At 41.4% G+C, this 15,390-nt stretch overlaps 2 protein-coding genes across 2 annotated transcripts in view; both read left to right on the plus strand.

Moving 5' to 3' along the window:
• espn (espin) overlaps positions 1-2,233 on the plus strand; it is a 43,340-nt gene extending 41,107 nt beyond the window's left edge. The window contains exon 14 of the mRNA XM_068733666.1: positions 213-2,233. Coding sequence (XP_068589767.1) covers positions 213-360 — 148 coding nt within the window. The 3' untranslated portion in view covers positions 361-2,233. The remainder of the gene's footprint in view (positions 1-212) is intronic.
• Positions 2,234-3,514: 1,281 nt separating this feature from the next.
• On the plus strand, positions 3,515-15,317 carry arhgef16 (Rho guanine nucleotide exchange factor (GEF) 16). Its single transcript, XM_068733518.1, has 15 exons — positions 3,515-3,653; positions 4,442-5,075; positions 5,600-5,651; positions 6,528-6,697; positions 7,087-7,143; positions 9,094-9,254; positions 10,470-10,622; positions 10,714-10,843; positions 11,248-11,322; positions 11,446-11,538; positions 11,715-11,866; positions 12,672-12,854; positions 13,364-13,434; positions 14,096-14,197; positions 14,337-15,317. Exons 2-15 carry the CDS (start codon positions 4,509-4,511, stop codon positions 14,474-14,476), a joined length of 2,106 nt encoding a protein of 701 aa, XP_068589619.1. The 5' UTR covers positions 3,515-3,653; positions 4,442-4,508; the 3' UTR covers positions 14,477-15,317.
• The last annotated feature ends 73 nt before the right edge of the window (positions 15,318-15,390 follow it).

Raw genomic sequence — 15,390 nt, forward strand, 5'->3', positions numbered from 1 at the left:
AAGATGCATGACTAGGAGACACATTAGAGAATCAAGCTAGAGTACTAATTGTTTATATATTGTAATATTTAAACTGGTTTAATGTGAGATAGTTTTTTAGAAGGCCTATTACAAATTCCCTTTTCAAGAAAACCTCATGAAAGCTTCCATTACAATTCTAACTTCTATTTTTTTCTGGTCCTTTGTCCACCTTTCTTCATGGATGCATCTAGAAAAGTAGAGCAGCAGGCCAAACAGGTGAAAGAGATGGAAGAGAAGACGGAGCTGGAGCGACTACGGAACCTGGGTTACGACGAGACCAAGCTGGCCCCCTGGCAGCGACAGATCATTCTGAAGAAAGGGGATGTAGCCAAACAGTGAACTGGGCCGTCTCCCCGTCCAATCCTCCGCCCTCACACACCCACCCCCAAGGCCTTCACTGAACACCTTCCCCGTCCCTGATCCTCCAACCTGCACTGGACAGCGGGGGAGAGCTTGTCTCCTCTGCACCCTGTCTGCACCCTGTCTTCAACCTCCAGAAACACAGGACCATGCCGACCATTTGCTGCTGTCCACACCGGCTTTGAGGCTCAGCGTGGGTGGCATTACTCACCGCCCTCCACTGAAAGTCTCATTGACACAAACTCTTGGTCTTTTAGTGCTAACAATAACTATGACAATGTGCTGATTCTCCTCGCTTAAGACACTTGCTATTAATGCATATGTCCTTAACTCAACTAAGGTTATCTTGTAGTATCTATACTTGCTTTCCTCTAAATCAATCGCAGCTATTTCCCATAGAAGAGTTGCTCAAACAAAGAGGTTTGTGATAGATTGAAACAGGCTACTTGTGAGCATTTTACAATGGGTCATTGCATATCTATTTTCCCTCCATTAGCCATACTCACCATTATGTAATAAATGGAAAAGTAGCTCTATTACAGTTGTCATCTGAATGTGGCATGGACATACTCGGCAAATGCTTATTAATTCCTGATGCAGCTAATGCATTCCGTATGTAGACAATATCATATCTTAGCCATGGGATATTTTTTTTTTATCAAGCTCATCGAAGCACTTTCTAAATGACTTCATTTTACTGCCAGAGTTGTAATCCTAACACTGCTCAAACTAACTCTTTCTTTAGGTAAGTGTGTTGTCATTTGGACTATTGGTATATATGATATTTTAAATAATGTAAAGATTATGTAGCTGTGCAAATTTAATTTCACAAAATATCACTGGAAAAATGAACCAATTTAAATTTTTCTATATGTGACCTAAATGTTAAGCTGTCGTGATCATGAATGTGAATTGTTGCGTGCATGTGTTGCATAATGTGTGTATCGAGCATGATGTCATGTATTATTAAGCACATTTGGACCCAGGACCCAGGAATTTCGGTGAAAAACAAAAGACAAACAATGTGAGAACAATCCTGCTAGGTTTCTTTTTGAACATGGCCTTTCTAGAAAACAACAACAACAAGAACATGCACATGTGAAGTTCAGCATCCAGATGTCTCATCTGCACACTGAATATTGCAAAGGTAGAGAGAGGACATCAGATTGTCCTGCGTCCTGTTCCGACCTTCACCCCACTAACCTAGAGGATAAATCTTTGATGAGCAGATCTGCTTACAGAATACAGACTGCTCTCTGTCTGCCAGAAACAGCCGTAACATTAAAATGTACTAGTTCCTTAGATAATGTCAGCTGTGTATTCATGATCTGCAGCTGCAAGTGTGAAGCGTCCGGTCTCAATACTCAAACATCTGATTATAATAAGATGAACCAGACTTACACAATGTACTATATAATTCACATTTGAGTAGATACGGAAGGTTGATAATTATACAGCTAATTTTATTCATAGTTTCTAAGCTGTTCCTTCCAGTTCCAGGTTTCCAAACATTCCTAGGAGTCACACATTTGTTGGGCTTGGGTTCATCAATTTGGGGTTAAATATTGAAATGTGGGAAAGCTGTGTTGAATGTTTGTGAGTAACATTTGAAATGTGAGCAGAGCATGAATCTGTGACATTTAAGAGTAACTGAAGCTCACAGTCATGTCGGATGTCTCTTGCTGAGCGTGACACATACGTGTTCCCACACGATGTAAATTATTCCCTTTATTAACTACATTTATATTGGATGTACATTTTTGCAGAAGTAGGGTATCGAGCGTACACAGTATGTCATGTAAGACATGGTCCTGGTTGGGGAATCATTTGGAAATAATTCACTTTCATCAGATGCCATATGATGTTGAAATTAAAAATGATGTAAACATCATTGCCATTTGATTTTATATATATATATATATATATATATATATATATATATATATATATATATATATATATATATATATATATTTAAACTCTGTATATAGTGACCCTCTCAGATTTGTGTTTCTTTGTTTCCATATTGCATTATATTACATGTCTCAGCCTTGCTTGAATAGAATGTTGGCTAATTCATGTATAATTATATTTTCAGACTGTTAAAATGACGACAATAAATCTTTAATCACCAAACAACTGCAGAGTGTGTTTGTGTTGCCTCATAAACACAGAAACAGAAACAATCCAATCCAACAGTGCAACAATAAAAGCTCTCAAAAAAATGCTACCTAAAGCTTATAATGTTCAGTTTTTGTTGAGGTTGCTTCCCCTGAGGTCATTTGTGAAGACTCTGTTTGTGCTATTGTATTGGATGCACAGAAAACTGACATACTGCGTTTTGACTTCAATATCAGGAACATTCGGCTTGAAAAGTATTGAAATTACATATCAGAATTGAATTTAAATGAATACATCTAAAATACCACTATCGGCAAAATAATGATAATGCTAAAGTTGAAAAAAATGCTAATATGCAATGAAAAATAGCTACGAAAATGAATAAAAAAAAGTGCTGCAGATCTATGTTACATGCAGGAGCGTTTTAAACACTTTTATTTACTGGTTACTGCTTTAAAAGATTGTGTATGAAACTCAAACCAAGATTTCTGAAATGTGGGGAAGCCTTAGAAATTATTTGAATGTACCATGTATTGCCTACATGCAGCGTAAAATAATCAGTGACGAGGCTGTTCCCCTCCGGTTTATCACTAGAGGGGGACAAAGAGCTATTTGTCACCAATTAGGTAGATAGGATGACAACAAACATCAAAAAGTCAGATACAGATGAATATTGATGGGAGATTAAAAAAAATAAAAAAATAATAACAATAAAAATACAAAAAAAACATATCTTTCTGTATTTGCAAAATAATCCGAATTATGTGGTCAGGTCAAACTCAACCCGGCGTTTTAAAATGCATTTGATTAAAAGCATTTTTTTTTATGTGACCAAGTTGATGTGTAAAGTGGTCCTGCGTAACTGACTGGAAAAAAAACCCACTGAAAAGTTGCGTCCGTTGCTGTCAGCTTTTACCTGCGAGGTATTGACACTCACCTGTAGTGACGTATGCAACGCGGCTTAATAGGCGCCTGCAGACCGAGGAGGAAGTGAGTGGATACGAAGAAATTTGTGACCGAGTGGAGCGGAGGAGGACCACGTCTGCTGCTGGAGTTTCACCGATCAGCAGCTCTCTTGAAAAACCGCCGGACTCACTCGTGATAGGCTCGTTTATTAAGAAGGCTGGTGTTCGTAAGGTCGGCTCACACAGGTACGACAGCTGTTGAACTCGATATTTGTTGAACTGCGTTTCACCTCACTATTATGAACCATGGGAATGTGAAGCAGACATTTTTGTTCCCACCCTAATCTGTCTGTTAGGCTGCGAAGATATTGGAAAATTCAGACTGCGACTTAACAGGGAAAAAACAAGCAAACTGTCCTGATTTATTTTACCGTCGGTGTCATAACAGTATGTGTTTTAAAACTGCAGTTAAATCTATTGTTATATAATATCTGTCATGACCGCAATTTTAAGACTGTCGCTATAATTACATGTTTATAAGACTTAGGTCGGCAATACATGGTGCCTGTGTCTGCACTTGACATAACACTCTTTGCACAGGGTAGGTTAGGAGTATTTATCAGAGGAAAAGTGTTTGGGTTTTTTTCATGTAGTTTCTGTGGCGCACAGATTTGCTGGAGCAGGTCTGTGTGCTTTTGTGTGGGCAAGTGCAGTGTGGGAGTGAGCGCTGAGTCACGGGTTGAGTCCCTCGATATGAGTTTGAGGACGGACACAACAGGCTGCTTCGTCCGTCCGACCGACTGGCTGAGTGTGTGAGTGGGGAAGTGGATCAGGGGTTAGGCTCTCTTCTTCGATGGGAAGAGATCTGGGAGCCCCACTGTAGGTCATTGGTGGTATTTGAGGGTCATCCAGACTATTGACACTCTAATTACCCCTGTTGTTTTTTTCCCCATGTCTCCATCCAAGGTGCTAGTTTCTACATGTTCCCTGCCTGTAGTTTGACTTTCTTCTGGCTCTTTGTCCCTCCTCTTCAGACTCGTTCGATGTTGTAGGTGCTGAAGATCTCAGTAGACCGGGCCGAGGTGACGCTGGGAGGACACCATGTCCAACAGCCAGTTGAACAGCTACAAGGGCGACCAGGCCCCTCTAGTTCTGGAGCGCCACTTCTCCACAGAACTCCATATATCTGAGCCCGGTGATGACCGCTGCCAGCCACAAAGCCCCCCCACGGCCCAACCTGAAACATCCACACCCCAGGAAGATGAGGTAGACAGGGTGGTTGTACCTCAGCGGGTGGTTTTGAGCACCCAGAGTCCTGCTGCGCAGAAGGTTGGCAAGCACCAGCTCATTCCCAAGAATTTAGCCAGCCGGCCTAAAATCCGCCACCACACCACCGTGGTGACGTTCCCAGTGGGACTGGAGCACGCTAGCAGTGGGACCCGCAGCCGCCACTCAACCCAGGGGCCAGATGTGTCCTGGGAGGATTATGACAGTGATGGAGACGGCTTCGCTCTGAGGAGGAACCGCAGGAACAAGTCATACAGAGCGGCGGTGACCAGCCTGGACATTGAAGCCATGGCGTCGGGACGAGGGTCCGCAGCCACGCTGAAACCTGTCAGAGAGGACAGAGCAGTCAGTCCTGGTCCAGCTCGCAGCCCTGGACGCAAGGTACAGGGTGGGGGGGCATTTATCTCATAGTTGATTAAATAGAATTTGCAGTTGCAGATGGCTAATAAAAAAAATTGTGTAAAAAGACATTTTAATCCACTTATCTGTTGGATATTATGAGTGTTCAGTAATTGAGGTCTATCAGAAGCGACTGGCTAAATGAAAGTGGCGATTTCAGTTCCAGTTATGTTCTTCAGACAATACACAGAGCCCAGCTGATACAGTTTTAGCCTCATAGGTCACAGCCAGCATATCCAATGGCATCGATGGTGACTTCTGTCAAATTCTCCTTTAGTCATAGTGATGATGCCGTGTTTCCACAACTGTTTCCTATCTTCCACACCCAAGAGTGTTTTTACCAAAGTGCGCTGGAAAATGCTACATTTGAGGATTGAAAGAAAGAGGCAGTGCTGAAGAGAGAATGAGATGTTAGGAGAAAAAAATATCTAATAAAAGCTAAGTATTATTGAGGCACATGCATTCCACAGTGTGAAACTCAGGCTACACTGCTGTCTCCCTTACAGCGAACCCTGGGGAGAAAGAGGAACCAGAATCATCGTGGATCCTTCAAAGATGGTATGTTCCCCATGTGTCACTCTGTCCACTTCTCTAAATTTGGTTATAGAACTACAAATACATGGGAAATAACAGTGACGTTTGTCTTTTTTTAATGAAAATGATAATAATAACATATGGATACAATCTGTGACATGGCTTACAAAAGAACTCTTGAGACAACAGGAGAGGACAGAACAGGAAATCATTCATGCTGAATGCCAGATTGTTATGTCTTGACTATTGATGTCCTGTGCCTTCAGACAGTGCCACTTCTCCAAATATGATTTTGAATAATTTTCCCAGTATAATCATGCAGACTTGAGAAGGTTTTATTGAAAGAGTTGTTTGTCCACCCGTTGAGCTGATATCTCACTGGGACTGCGTAAAATGCAAAAAAAAACGTAAAATGCAAGAATCTGCTTTCACCGGCTCATTTATCTCTGTGAGAATCAAACCTGTGACCTGAGTGGTCTCGGGATCATTCCAGTAATGACACACTGCAGACAAAAACCTGCGTTTAAATCTAACTCCCAATTAGCTTTTTTTACAAACTGATGCCTTCTCACTTCCCACGCTTTAATTCTCAAAGTGACTCATGTTATTATGTTGACAGATTCCAACTCTGCTTTAGCCTTTAGTTTTTCACACTTGACAAAATACCTACAATTAACTTCTTTCAATCCATTTGACGGACTTATGGGTGAATAACATCTGAATCCTTCATGCATAAGCTCATTGTGTGAGATAAATATTTCAGTTCTTTTTCTCTCTTTTTAATTGTGCTGTTCAGGAATTTGCAAAGCATTTTTCCTGCGTCTATTCCAAAATCATCACATGCTGAGACTCTGAATTGAAACCTAAGCCATGTTTGTTAATGTTGGTGGAAATCCTCAGCTACTCCGCGTCTCTACCAGGAGATCCGTGAGCGAGGGCTGCACTCCACCAACCAGGATGAGCTGCTGGATGACTTTGTGGTGGTGGAGGCTCCCGTGGAGGTGGAGGACCAGGGCATCGTGGTGAAGAGCTACCGGCCAGCACAGCTCACTTGGAGCCAGCTACCACAGGTAAACCTCTAACTGCACTGACAATCAAAGTAGGTATTGTGGGAAACAAAAAGGTGCAGCCTCAGACATCTGTGAAGGTGTTTGAATTGATAATTGTACAAGTGCACTAAAACGTAAGTCTAACACTGACAGCCAATGTGTTTGTCTTCTGATCAAATGTCCTTCTTGCTCCTAAACTTCAGCTGGATTTTTCATTTTATCTAAAAGGGTGCAATATAAAAGCTTCTTGCATGTTTTTGTTGCTGCATAAACTCCCACACTCTGTGACCCTGTGTAGAAATGCTAGGTCGTTGACAATAATTTTTTACGATTTTCAAAACAAATTCTATCTTGAATATACAGCAGAATGTGGAGCTAAACATTGTTTTTTCTTTTTATCTCGTACAAAGGTGAGGGACACAGGTATCCTGACATTGATCTCACCTCAGGAGAGAAAGAGACAAGAGGTTAGTGTGTGTGTGTGTGTGTGTGGGTGTGTGTGTGTGTGTGGGTATGCATACCAAGTATGCCGGCAGTAATGTCCTCGAAGGGATTTAATGTGCTACAGGAAGCAGGACAGCTCTAATGCAGCTCAACTGCAGAAAGTGTTTCAATTCTAAAAAATCTCAACAAAAACACAGTCTTCTTTCTATACTCAGTGTTTTGAATTAGTCACAGTCGCACAGGGAGAAAAAGAGGCTCATGTACCAACTGTTCACCAGACTGTAGACTTTAAACACTACAATGCAATGCAACCATATGACATGCTGCATTTCAAGTTGGAGGCAATGCCAACATGACATTTCAGCCACATATGTGCAGGTTAAGAAACACAAGTTTTCCCACAAAGGTGAAGCAGTGTTCAGTTTCTCATTCCATGATATTTAATGTTTCTGTGTTTTTTGCCACTGAGCTGGAGGGAAAAACAGCCATAGAGACGGTGAATTGAATAATTCAATGCTATAGCAGTAATTGTTGAAAGCTATAACTATAGGTCAATCTCCTAAAACACAGAATCATACATTTCCCAAAATTTACATTCCCCCCCCCCCCCCCCCCCCCCCTATAAATACACGCTTTCAATTAGTAATACAGGCTTTCTGTTAAATAACAGTGTGCCTTAAAATGTCCTTTACAGTCATATTCATTTTCATCCCGCACCTGCCAAATTTGCCTGGCAACAAGTTCAAACTCATTCTCAGAGTTTTTGTCGAAAGGCTTTCTAGGAATCAAAGGACTTCCCTGAACAGAAGTTGAGGTATAACAACAAAGCCAGGTACAACTTATTACAAAATAACTCCAAGAAAGCATTGAACACAGGCAGATACCATCTTCATAGGGTAACACTGTCTGCTGGTGGATTTCTCTTTTTATAATGCGTCTTCACCGGCAGTCCAACAACAGACGTGTCGATACCAAAGGTCCAACCTGTGTACCCTACAGTCCTTAAATAGAGCCACACCCTGCCAGTGTGATCACACTGATTCTGTATGCTGAGTGGGTGCTTGTCTCGCTCTTTTGTACCTGATGGGTTTAGTTTCAGTGCTTCAGCAGATTGGCAGCCATCCATGGCAACTTTAATGATACTTTTTAGGGACATTAAAGCATTTTCCGGGCAGTCTTAAGCTTTACCGGGTCCACCAGGCACACTATCGTGTACCACTCTTTTGTGACGTTTTTCTGCTGTTGGCGGGAGATTTTCAGGAAGTAGCGATCTTGATTCAGCCTAGCGAATGCCCTTTGCTCCTGCCTGAGCTACTTCGCCTTTACAGGAAGTGAAGGGGTGTGTAAGATCACCTAAGATCCTGACCACAGTCGGCAGAGGTTAATTAAGCCCTCCATTTCAAAATAATCATGCTGCCATACAGTGAAAAGTACTTCCACACTGCTACAAGCTGCTGATATGTTTTGCTGTCTGCTGGTATATGCTTCTGATACCTGTTAGATAATTGGCAAATGATTACCACAACAATTACAATGTGAAGTTTCAGTGGAGTCTAAAACATCACCAGTAAATGTCGGATTTTGGTGTCACTCAGTAACAAATCCACCATTCTCCCACGCATTTAATATTGGAACAAAATGGTGAAGTCTATCATAGAGGACAGTAGAACTGCAGATTTCTCCACCAACCGCAGCCTCAATAGACCACAATGCATTGCAGCCACAGCATATGTTTTACTTTGTGTCTGTAGCACTTTCTTGATCTTGAAGAACTTCACTAATGCTTTGCTCCGTTTATCTATGTGTAAACCCCTATTTGAATGCAGAAAGTAGAGGTAATTTCTCTGGATGTTGTTCAAATGGAATTATGGGAAATGTAGGGAATCACCAAAATTACCCAAAGGAGAAGAAAAGGTTGCAAATGAGAGTTCTTCACATTCACACTTATTTGGGCATGTGTGTTCATTTGACAGGCCATTTTTGAGATCATCACATCAGAACATTCGTACCAGCACAGCCTGGGCATCCTGGTGCGTCACTTCAAGAGTAGCGAAGCTCTGAAGAAAACAATGACAGCCACAGAGTACCATCACCTCTTCTCCAACATCTCTGTCATCCAGCAGGTCAGCAAACGGTGGGTGCAACATCGTCTTACTGTGTGTGTGTGTGTGTGTATGTGTGTGTGTGTGTGTGTGTGTGTGTGTGTGTGTGTGTGTGTGTGTGTGTGTGTGTGTGTGGTCCAACTAGTGCCAGCGCCTCGTAAACAGTATCTGATGATGTTATCTGCATACTGTCTTTACAGATTTGAAATGGGGCTGCGTGTTGTCGTACGGCTAACGTTGTATTCCCATTGAGATGGGGTTTGAAGCAGAAAATGTGTTGTTTTATAGTTTCAGGTGGAGTATTTACCCTTTGCATGTCTTTTGTATCCTGTAGGCTACATCAACATGTTAAAACACGCCAGCCAAACTGGTTCTACTGCTCTGAGTGTTATTCCCGGGCTTTAAGATGATAATGTGCATGAGAGCAGCCTTTGCTTTGTACATTGCTAGCGACATACATTTGAATGAAAATGGATAGAGAGAGAGAGTTTTAGTAGCAAGAGAAGACGTGTCTTTCTGTCTTGGATCCTGTTGTTCTTTGTTTCCAAGTAAAACAGGATGTATGAAACTAGAAGGCAGAGGGTTTCTCAGGAGCTCCTGTATGACCTGACTTACAGTATCTGTGTGTGAATGTTTGCACTGCAGTTGCTTCCTGGGTTGGGCTGTTTTCCTGGTGTCATTTTACTGCTTTTTGTCAAAAAGGCACTTAGCAAGGGCAGGGCTGAAAGTCATTTATAATGTTATAATAATGGAAGGCCTTTACAATGCTTTGGCAAAAGGGTTCACCTGGATAACCTTATAGTAGAAAGTTACATTTTGCATAGGTTTAGTATTTTATTGTATTGGCAGCTTGAAATTATCAGCCTGTGTGCTTTCAGGAGTCAATTGAGTTAAATTACAGGCTTAAATAACTTCTTCCAGTGACACAATTGTTACAGAATGAAACTTTATAACATTATAACAAACATTATTTAGTTTAACAGGGGACACCACCATGTAATATACTCTAATACAATATATATATATATATAGTTGAACAACTTTCTTGTGACGAAGCCAAATAACAGCGTGTTAAAGTGTCATTATCACATACGAACAACCTGAGAGTCAAAACCTAGAAGTTACCACATTCAGTTGAGCCTGAACACACTCACACAGCTGTGTGTCCTGCTCAGGTAAACAGTCTGAGGAGAAACGCAGTCCTTTCACTTCTTTACGAACCTCCCCCTCTCTCTCTTCATTTTCAGGTTTTTCGAGGACCTTGAACGGCGTCACCATGACAACCCAGTGATCCGGGACATTAGCGATATTGTTCAGAACCACGCAGCCCACCACTTTGAGCCCTACATTGTCTACTGCTCCAACGAGACATTCCAGCAGAGGACGCTGCAGAAGCTGCTGTGAGTAGCAGAACAAACTGTAACAATCTGAGTTTCTGCAGCAACACGGCAGGATGAGCTGAACTTTCCGCCTTTTCTTTCCGTCTATCAGGACCAGCAACACTGCGTTCAAAGAGGCCCTGAAGCAGATTGAGGGGAGCAGTGAATGTGGAGGCCTGCCCATGATCTCTTTCCTGATCCTTCCCATGCAGAGAGTCACCAGACTCCCACTGCTGCTGGATGTCAGTATAACCTTTTCTTTCTTACATAAACGACTTATTGTGAGACGCATAGCTGCTGAAAATAGGATACCGAGGGCCACTTATCTGTTTTTCTTTCCTTTTTTTCATTTCAGGTATGCATTCACTACATTATTTCCAGGTTAATTATTTAAGCTTGTAAAGCTGCGTACCTATTAAGATCAAAAGGGGTGAAATGAGAAGAATTTTCGAAATTAGAAAAATAAGTCAACAAATGAACAAAAACCATATGTATGCATATACAGTATGTGCATGTACACCTTATGATTTAGAAACTCACGATTCCGCTTCATGGCATGTACAATGGGGCAGAAGAGTGTTTTGCGTCTAGAAGTAAATAACTGCTAACTGAGTAAGTTTCATACCCTTTCGTTCTCTCCTCACAGACCATCTGCCAGAAAACTCCAGATAAGACAGCGGAGTACTTTGCTGCTGTTTGGGCATTGCACGCCATCAGCAAGGTAGAGAGACGTTGAGAAAGCACTCTTTATCTCACATTTGAGAGCGGACTTTGAAGTCGATGTGACGATTTAAGGTCCCGATTATCATTATGTTGTATCATTATGTGATTGTTAATTCAACAGTTGGTCTCTAGCTGCAATGATGGTGCTCAGCGGATGGAGAGGACGGAGCAGATGTACACCATCCAGAAACAGATGGATTTTGGTAAAATCAAGGCAAGTTGTGTTTTGTGACTTATTAGGTCTAATGATGGCCGTGGATGTAGCTGGAAAAAGCAAGGAACATGTAATGGAACCTGGATAAAACTTCGGACTGATTCCTGTCATGTAGTCATGATGCAGATTCAGTTAACTAACCTGAACCGATAGTGATAACTCTTGTGTCCTCACAGCCATTTCCTCTGGTGTCGTCATCGCGGTGGCTGAAGAAGCGTGGTGAGCTGGCCTTCAGCACTGAAGAGCTCAGCATCTGGAGGGCTTTCAGCAGCAGGAGCTACTACCTGTTTCTCTTCAACGACGTATTGATCGTCACCAAGAAGAAGAGGTCAGTGGGGCTGAAACACACCATTTGTTTTGAATATTATGCACTTCAATTCTAAAATAGTGTTTTTCTTACAAAACATAAACTGTCTGACGTCAATGACACATTTTTTATTTTTATTCATACGAGTATCTGCAAATATTCTCCAGTATGTCAACATCATCACAATATTCAAGATGTTGAGGAAGAGTAGTCTGTCGTGAGAAACAAAGTCACCAGAGCAGGAAGGAGGAACCTAGTACTGCATCTGCTAAAATGGGGGCAGCTAGAGAAGACAAACTTGAGAAACACAACCAGATTTTGAAGCATTTCAGGAGCTTTGTGTGTGTTTCTCTGTGACTTTGGGTCCAACTGCTGGCAGGCAGGAAACATGAGAAACGGAGTGAAATGGGGACAGAGAAAGGAAAGAGCATGGATGTGCTGCGTGCATACTTGAGATTCTTCAATCTTGCATTCAGCATAGCAACTCGACAGACTACAGCTCTCTGTTTTGAGTTAGGGAGAAACCAAACAATGTCGACATAGAGGAAGGAGCTGCCCACAACACTGGAGTCATTTTCAGGGTTGTTAAGTTGACACTGCGACCAAGTCATTAGATGATAATATCTAGGAAATGCTATTAGCAGATGGTCAAGCAATGTGGTTTGAATGTGTTGTACACACATGCACAAAAATAAAATAGTGGCAAGGTTTAGCTACTGCTTTAAAAAAAATATTATATATATATTTCTGTGAACGTCCCTGCACAATTTGATCAAAGTTATCCTCTAAATAGAAATTTGAGTAAAAAACGGGTTTGTTTATCCAGTGAGGAGAGCTTTGTTGTGATGGACTACGCCACTCTGGGGAATGTGGAGGTGGAGGTCGCAGAGGATGCAGAAGGACGAGCGTCTTCGCCTGGCAAGAACAGTTACTATCTTTCCTTCAAGCTGCAGATGAGCAGGAACAGTGAGGGCAAAGCGGAGCAGATCTGCCTGGTGGCCGAGTCCAGGTAACCATGCTCTCAGCTCCCTTCAGCCATGAACTGTACATAACTGTACATTCCTCAAGTGGGAATTTGGAAAACACAAGGTTTAAGTATTGTGAGTATATAAAGGTGCTTTTCACATTGCATTTCCTATGACTTCTTCACAATAAAAGCATCCTGCCAGTTCACCAGTGGAAAGCTTTTCTTGTGAATTAGCTCCAATAGGACTGAAGGTGACCAGTACACAGTAATATAAGGCTAATATATGGAGTACAAATAAGAACATGAGCTACAAAAATACTGAGAGTTGAACACAGAGAGAGGGACTTCTTGGAGACACCTGACTGCAAACCAAATGTGATGTTTTGTTTCTGGCTCCCTCTACTGACAGAAGTTTTAATGGCAACCTCAAATGCTCCCGTGCATTGAGTCCATTCGTAAGAAACAGACTTCTTGTGTTAATACATGTTCGAAATGCAACACTAGCTCTGGAGTCTTATTTAATAGTGTTGTTCTTTGTCTCTGTTGCCAAGGGATGACCGGGCACGCTGGATAGTTGCTCTTACTGAACACAAGCAGGATGGAGTCTTTACTTGTCGAGATGGTAAGTCAGCATGCTTTATTTACCAAGGGAGTCATTCTTTGAAATACACTTTGAGTTTTGAGCTTGATCGGTTTTCAGTGAGGGCATGTCATTGTTGAAAGTGGTAAATGTTCTCTTGCCTTTCATTTGTAAATTATTAATGTGTTATGGAAGGCAGTGTGCTGCACAGAAAACATTCATTTTTAAATTCTAATGAGTCTGAAGCTATTTCAAATGTAATCTTATTTACATACATATCAGAGCTGCATAGGCTCTCCCTTTCAACTATTTCTCAACATTTTCTTGATCTATGTGAAGCCCGACTTTGGGTTTACAATGACCTAAATACATATAACAAACATATTCAAACAAGCAGCACCAACAGTTTCTGTTTGTGTAGCGGCAATTGTTTTAAGTGACATTGATATTTGACATTGTTATCAAAGGGTGTGCCTTTCCAGGCAAAATGACACATTCCAGGATGTAATAAGATGTGCTGTAGATATTCATCAGTGTGGCTCAGGTTGTGTTTTTACAGAAAAGACAACCACTTTCTTGACTCCTCACCAATAAGATGAACCACATACAAAGTGGTTAAAAGCAGACACTTGAAATACAGGAAAACATTCAGTTAAAAGCTTTGATTTCATGAATCACATTGCATTATGGGAATATTTTTCAGGTCTACCACAGTGTGAGGCCACCAAAGCCTACATGCCGAAAGAGCCAGATGAGTTGGGGCTGCAACAGGCTGAGCTTGTCATCGTGCTGCAGAAAGAGGAAGGTGTGTGTGTGTACTTAGCTCCGTCACTATCTGTAATACATCACATCCAGACCGTCATGCTCAGTCAGTGTGCCGCCTACCTATACTTCATTTAAAAGCATGCAAGGGTGCTTAAAAGCTAACCGTCTGCTCTTCCTAGCCTGGAGCTACGGGGAGAGAATGCGAGATGGAGAGAGAGGCTGGTTTCCTGCCACCTGTGCCACAGAGATCACCAACCCCACGGCCATCGAGAACAACGTGCAACGCATGAAGCGCCTGCGCAAAGAGACCAACGTTTGAGCGACTCTCGGAATGTACAGTGGACAAAATAACAAAAACACCTTCCGGTAAATTGGTGACACTCGTGTTAGGTGTTTCTTGACATTGCTTGCGTATCATACTGAACACAGTAGTCCAGACGTCCATCAACAACACTGATCTAAGATGTATACAATGTGACCATGAGGTACTTGGGTTGGAACCAGCCAGTGTCCATGGTTTATGTTACTCACTGTCCAAACCAATTTTAAAACATTACCATCAGGTTAAATCAACAGTTATATCTCTACCAAAAATGTTTTATTGCAGAGCTATTGTATATACAATGTGCTTTTGTCCACCTTCTATATGTGTAGCCAACAAAGAATGGACATTTGCTATAGGAGGACCTACTGGTCAAAAGTGGCAGACAACTCTACTCGTACAGCGCTATCCTGGTGCTGTACATGTATTTGTTGAGAATGTAAATTGAAACTTACTTGCTGTAGTAAAAAAAATAAAAAATGAGCCTCAGGCCTAGGTTTTAGTACAAAATCTAGGAGCTACAAAGTTAAATTCTTTTGTATACATACGCTATTGTATGAGAAGTTGTTTCAACTGTATTGCCTACATATTGCTTTCATGAGTCCTAACCTAAGCTCAAGATGTGGAACTTGATAGAGTGCTAAATGTTGGAGGCATTTCTTGCATCACATTGTGTTAGTGTCATTTCAAGATGCTGCATATGGTTTTTGTTATCCTTGTGTAAAAGAAATGTGACAGAACAGAATTATCAGTTTTGGCAACACATTTACCATTATAAATGCTGTTTATGATACTTATTGTTGAATTTGGTGATTATAAAATGTACTGAATTATACAAGGTTATATTTGTCTCAATACGTTTGTATTCAAAACAAAAACAATTAGTTAACTGAAATGTAACTGAAATAAAA

The sequence above is a fragment of the Cebidichthys violaceus genome, unplaced genomic scaffold (assembly GCF_023349555.1).
Source record: "Cebidichthys violaceus isolate CVI_PGR_0920_01 unplaced genomic scaffold, fCebVio1.0.p SCAF_6, whole genome shotgun sequence".
In the NCBI taxonomy this organism is placed as follows: Eukaryota; Metazoa; Chordata; class Actinopteri; order Perciformes; family Stichaeidae; genus Cebidichthys; species Cebidichthys violaceus.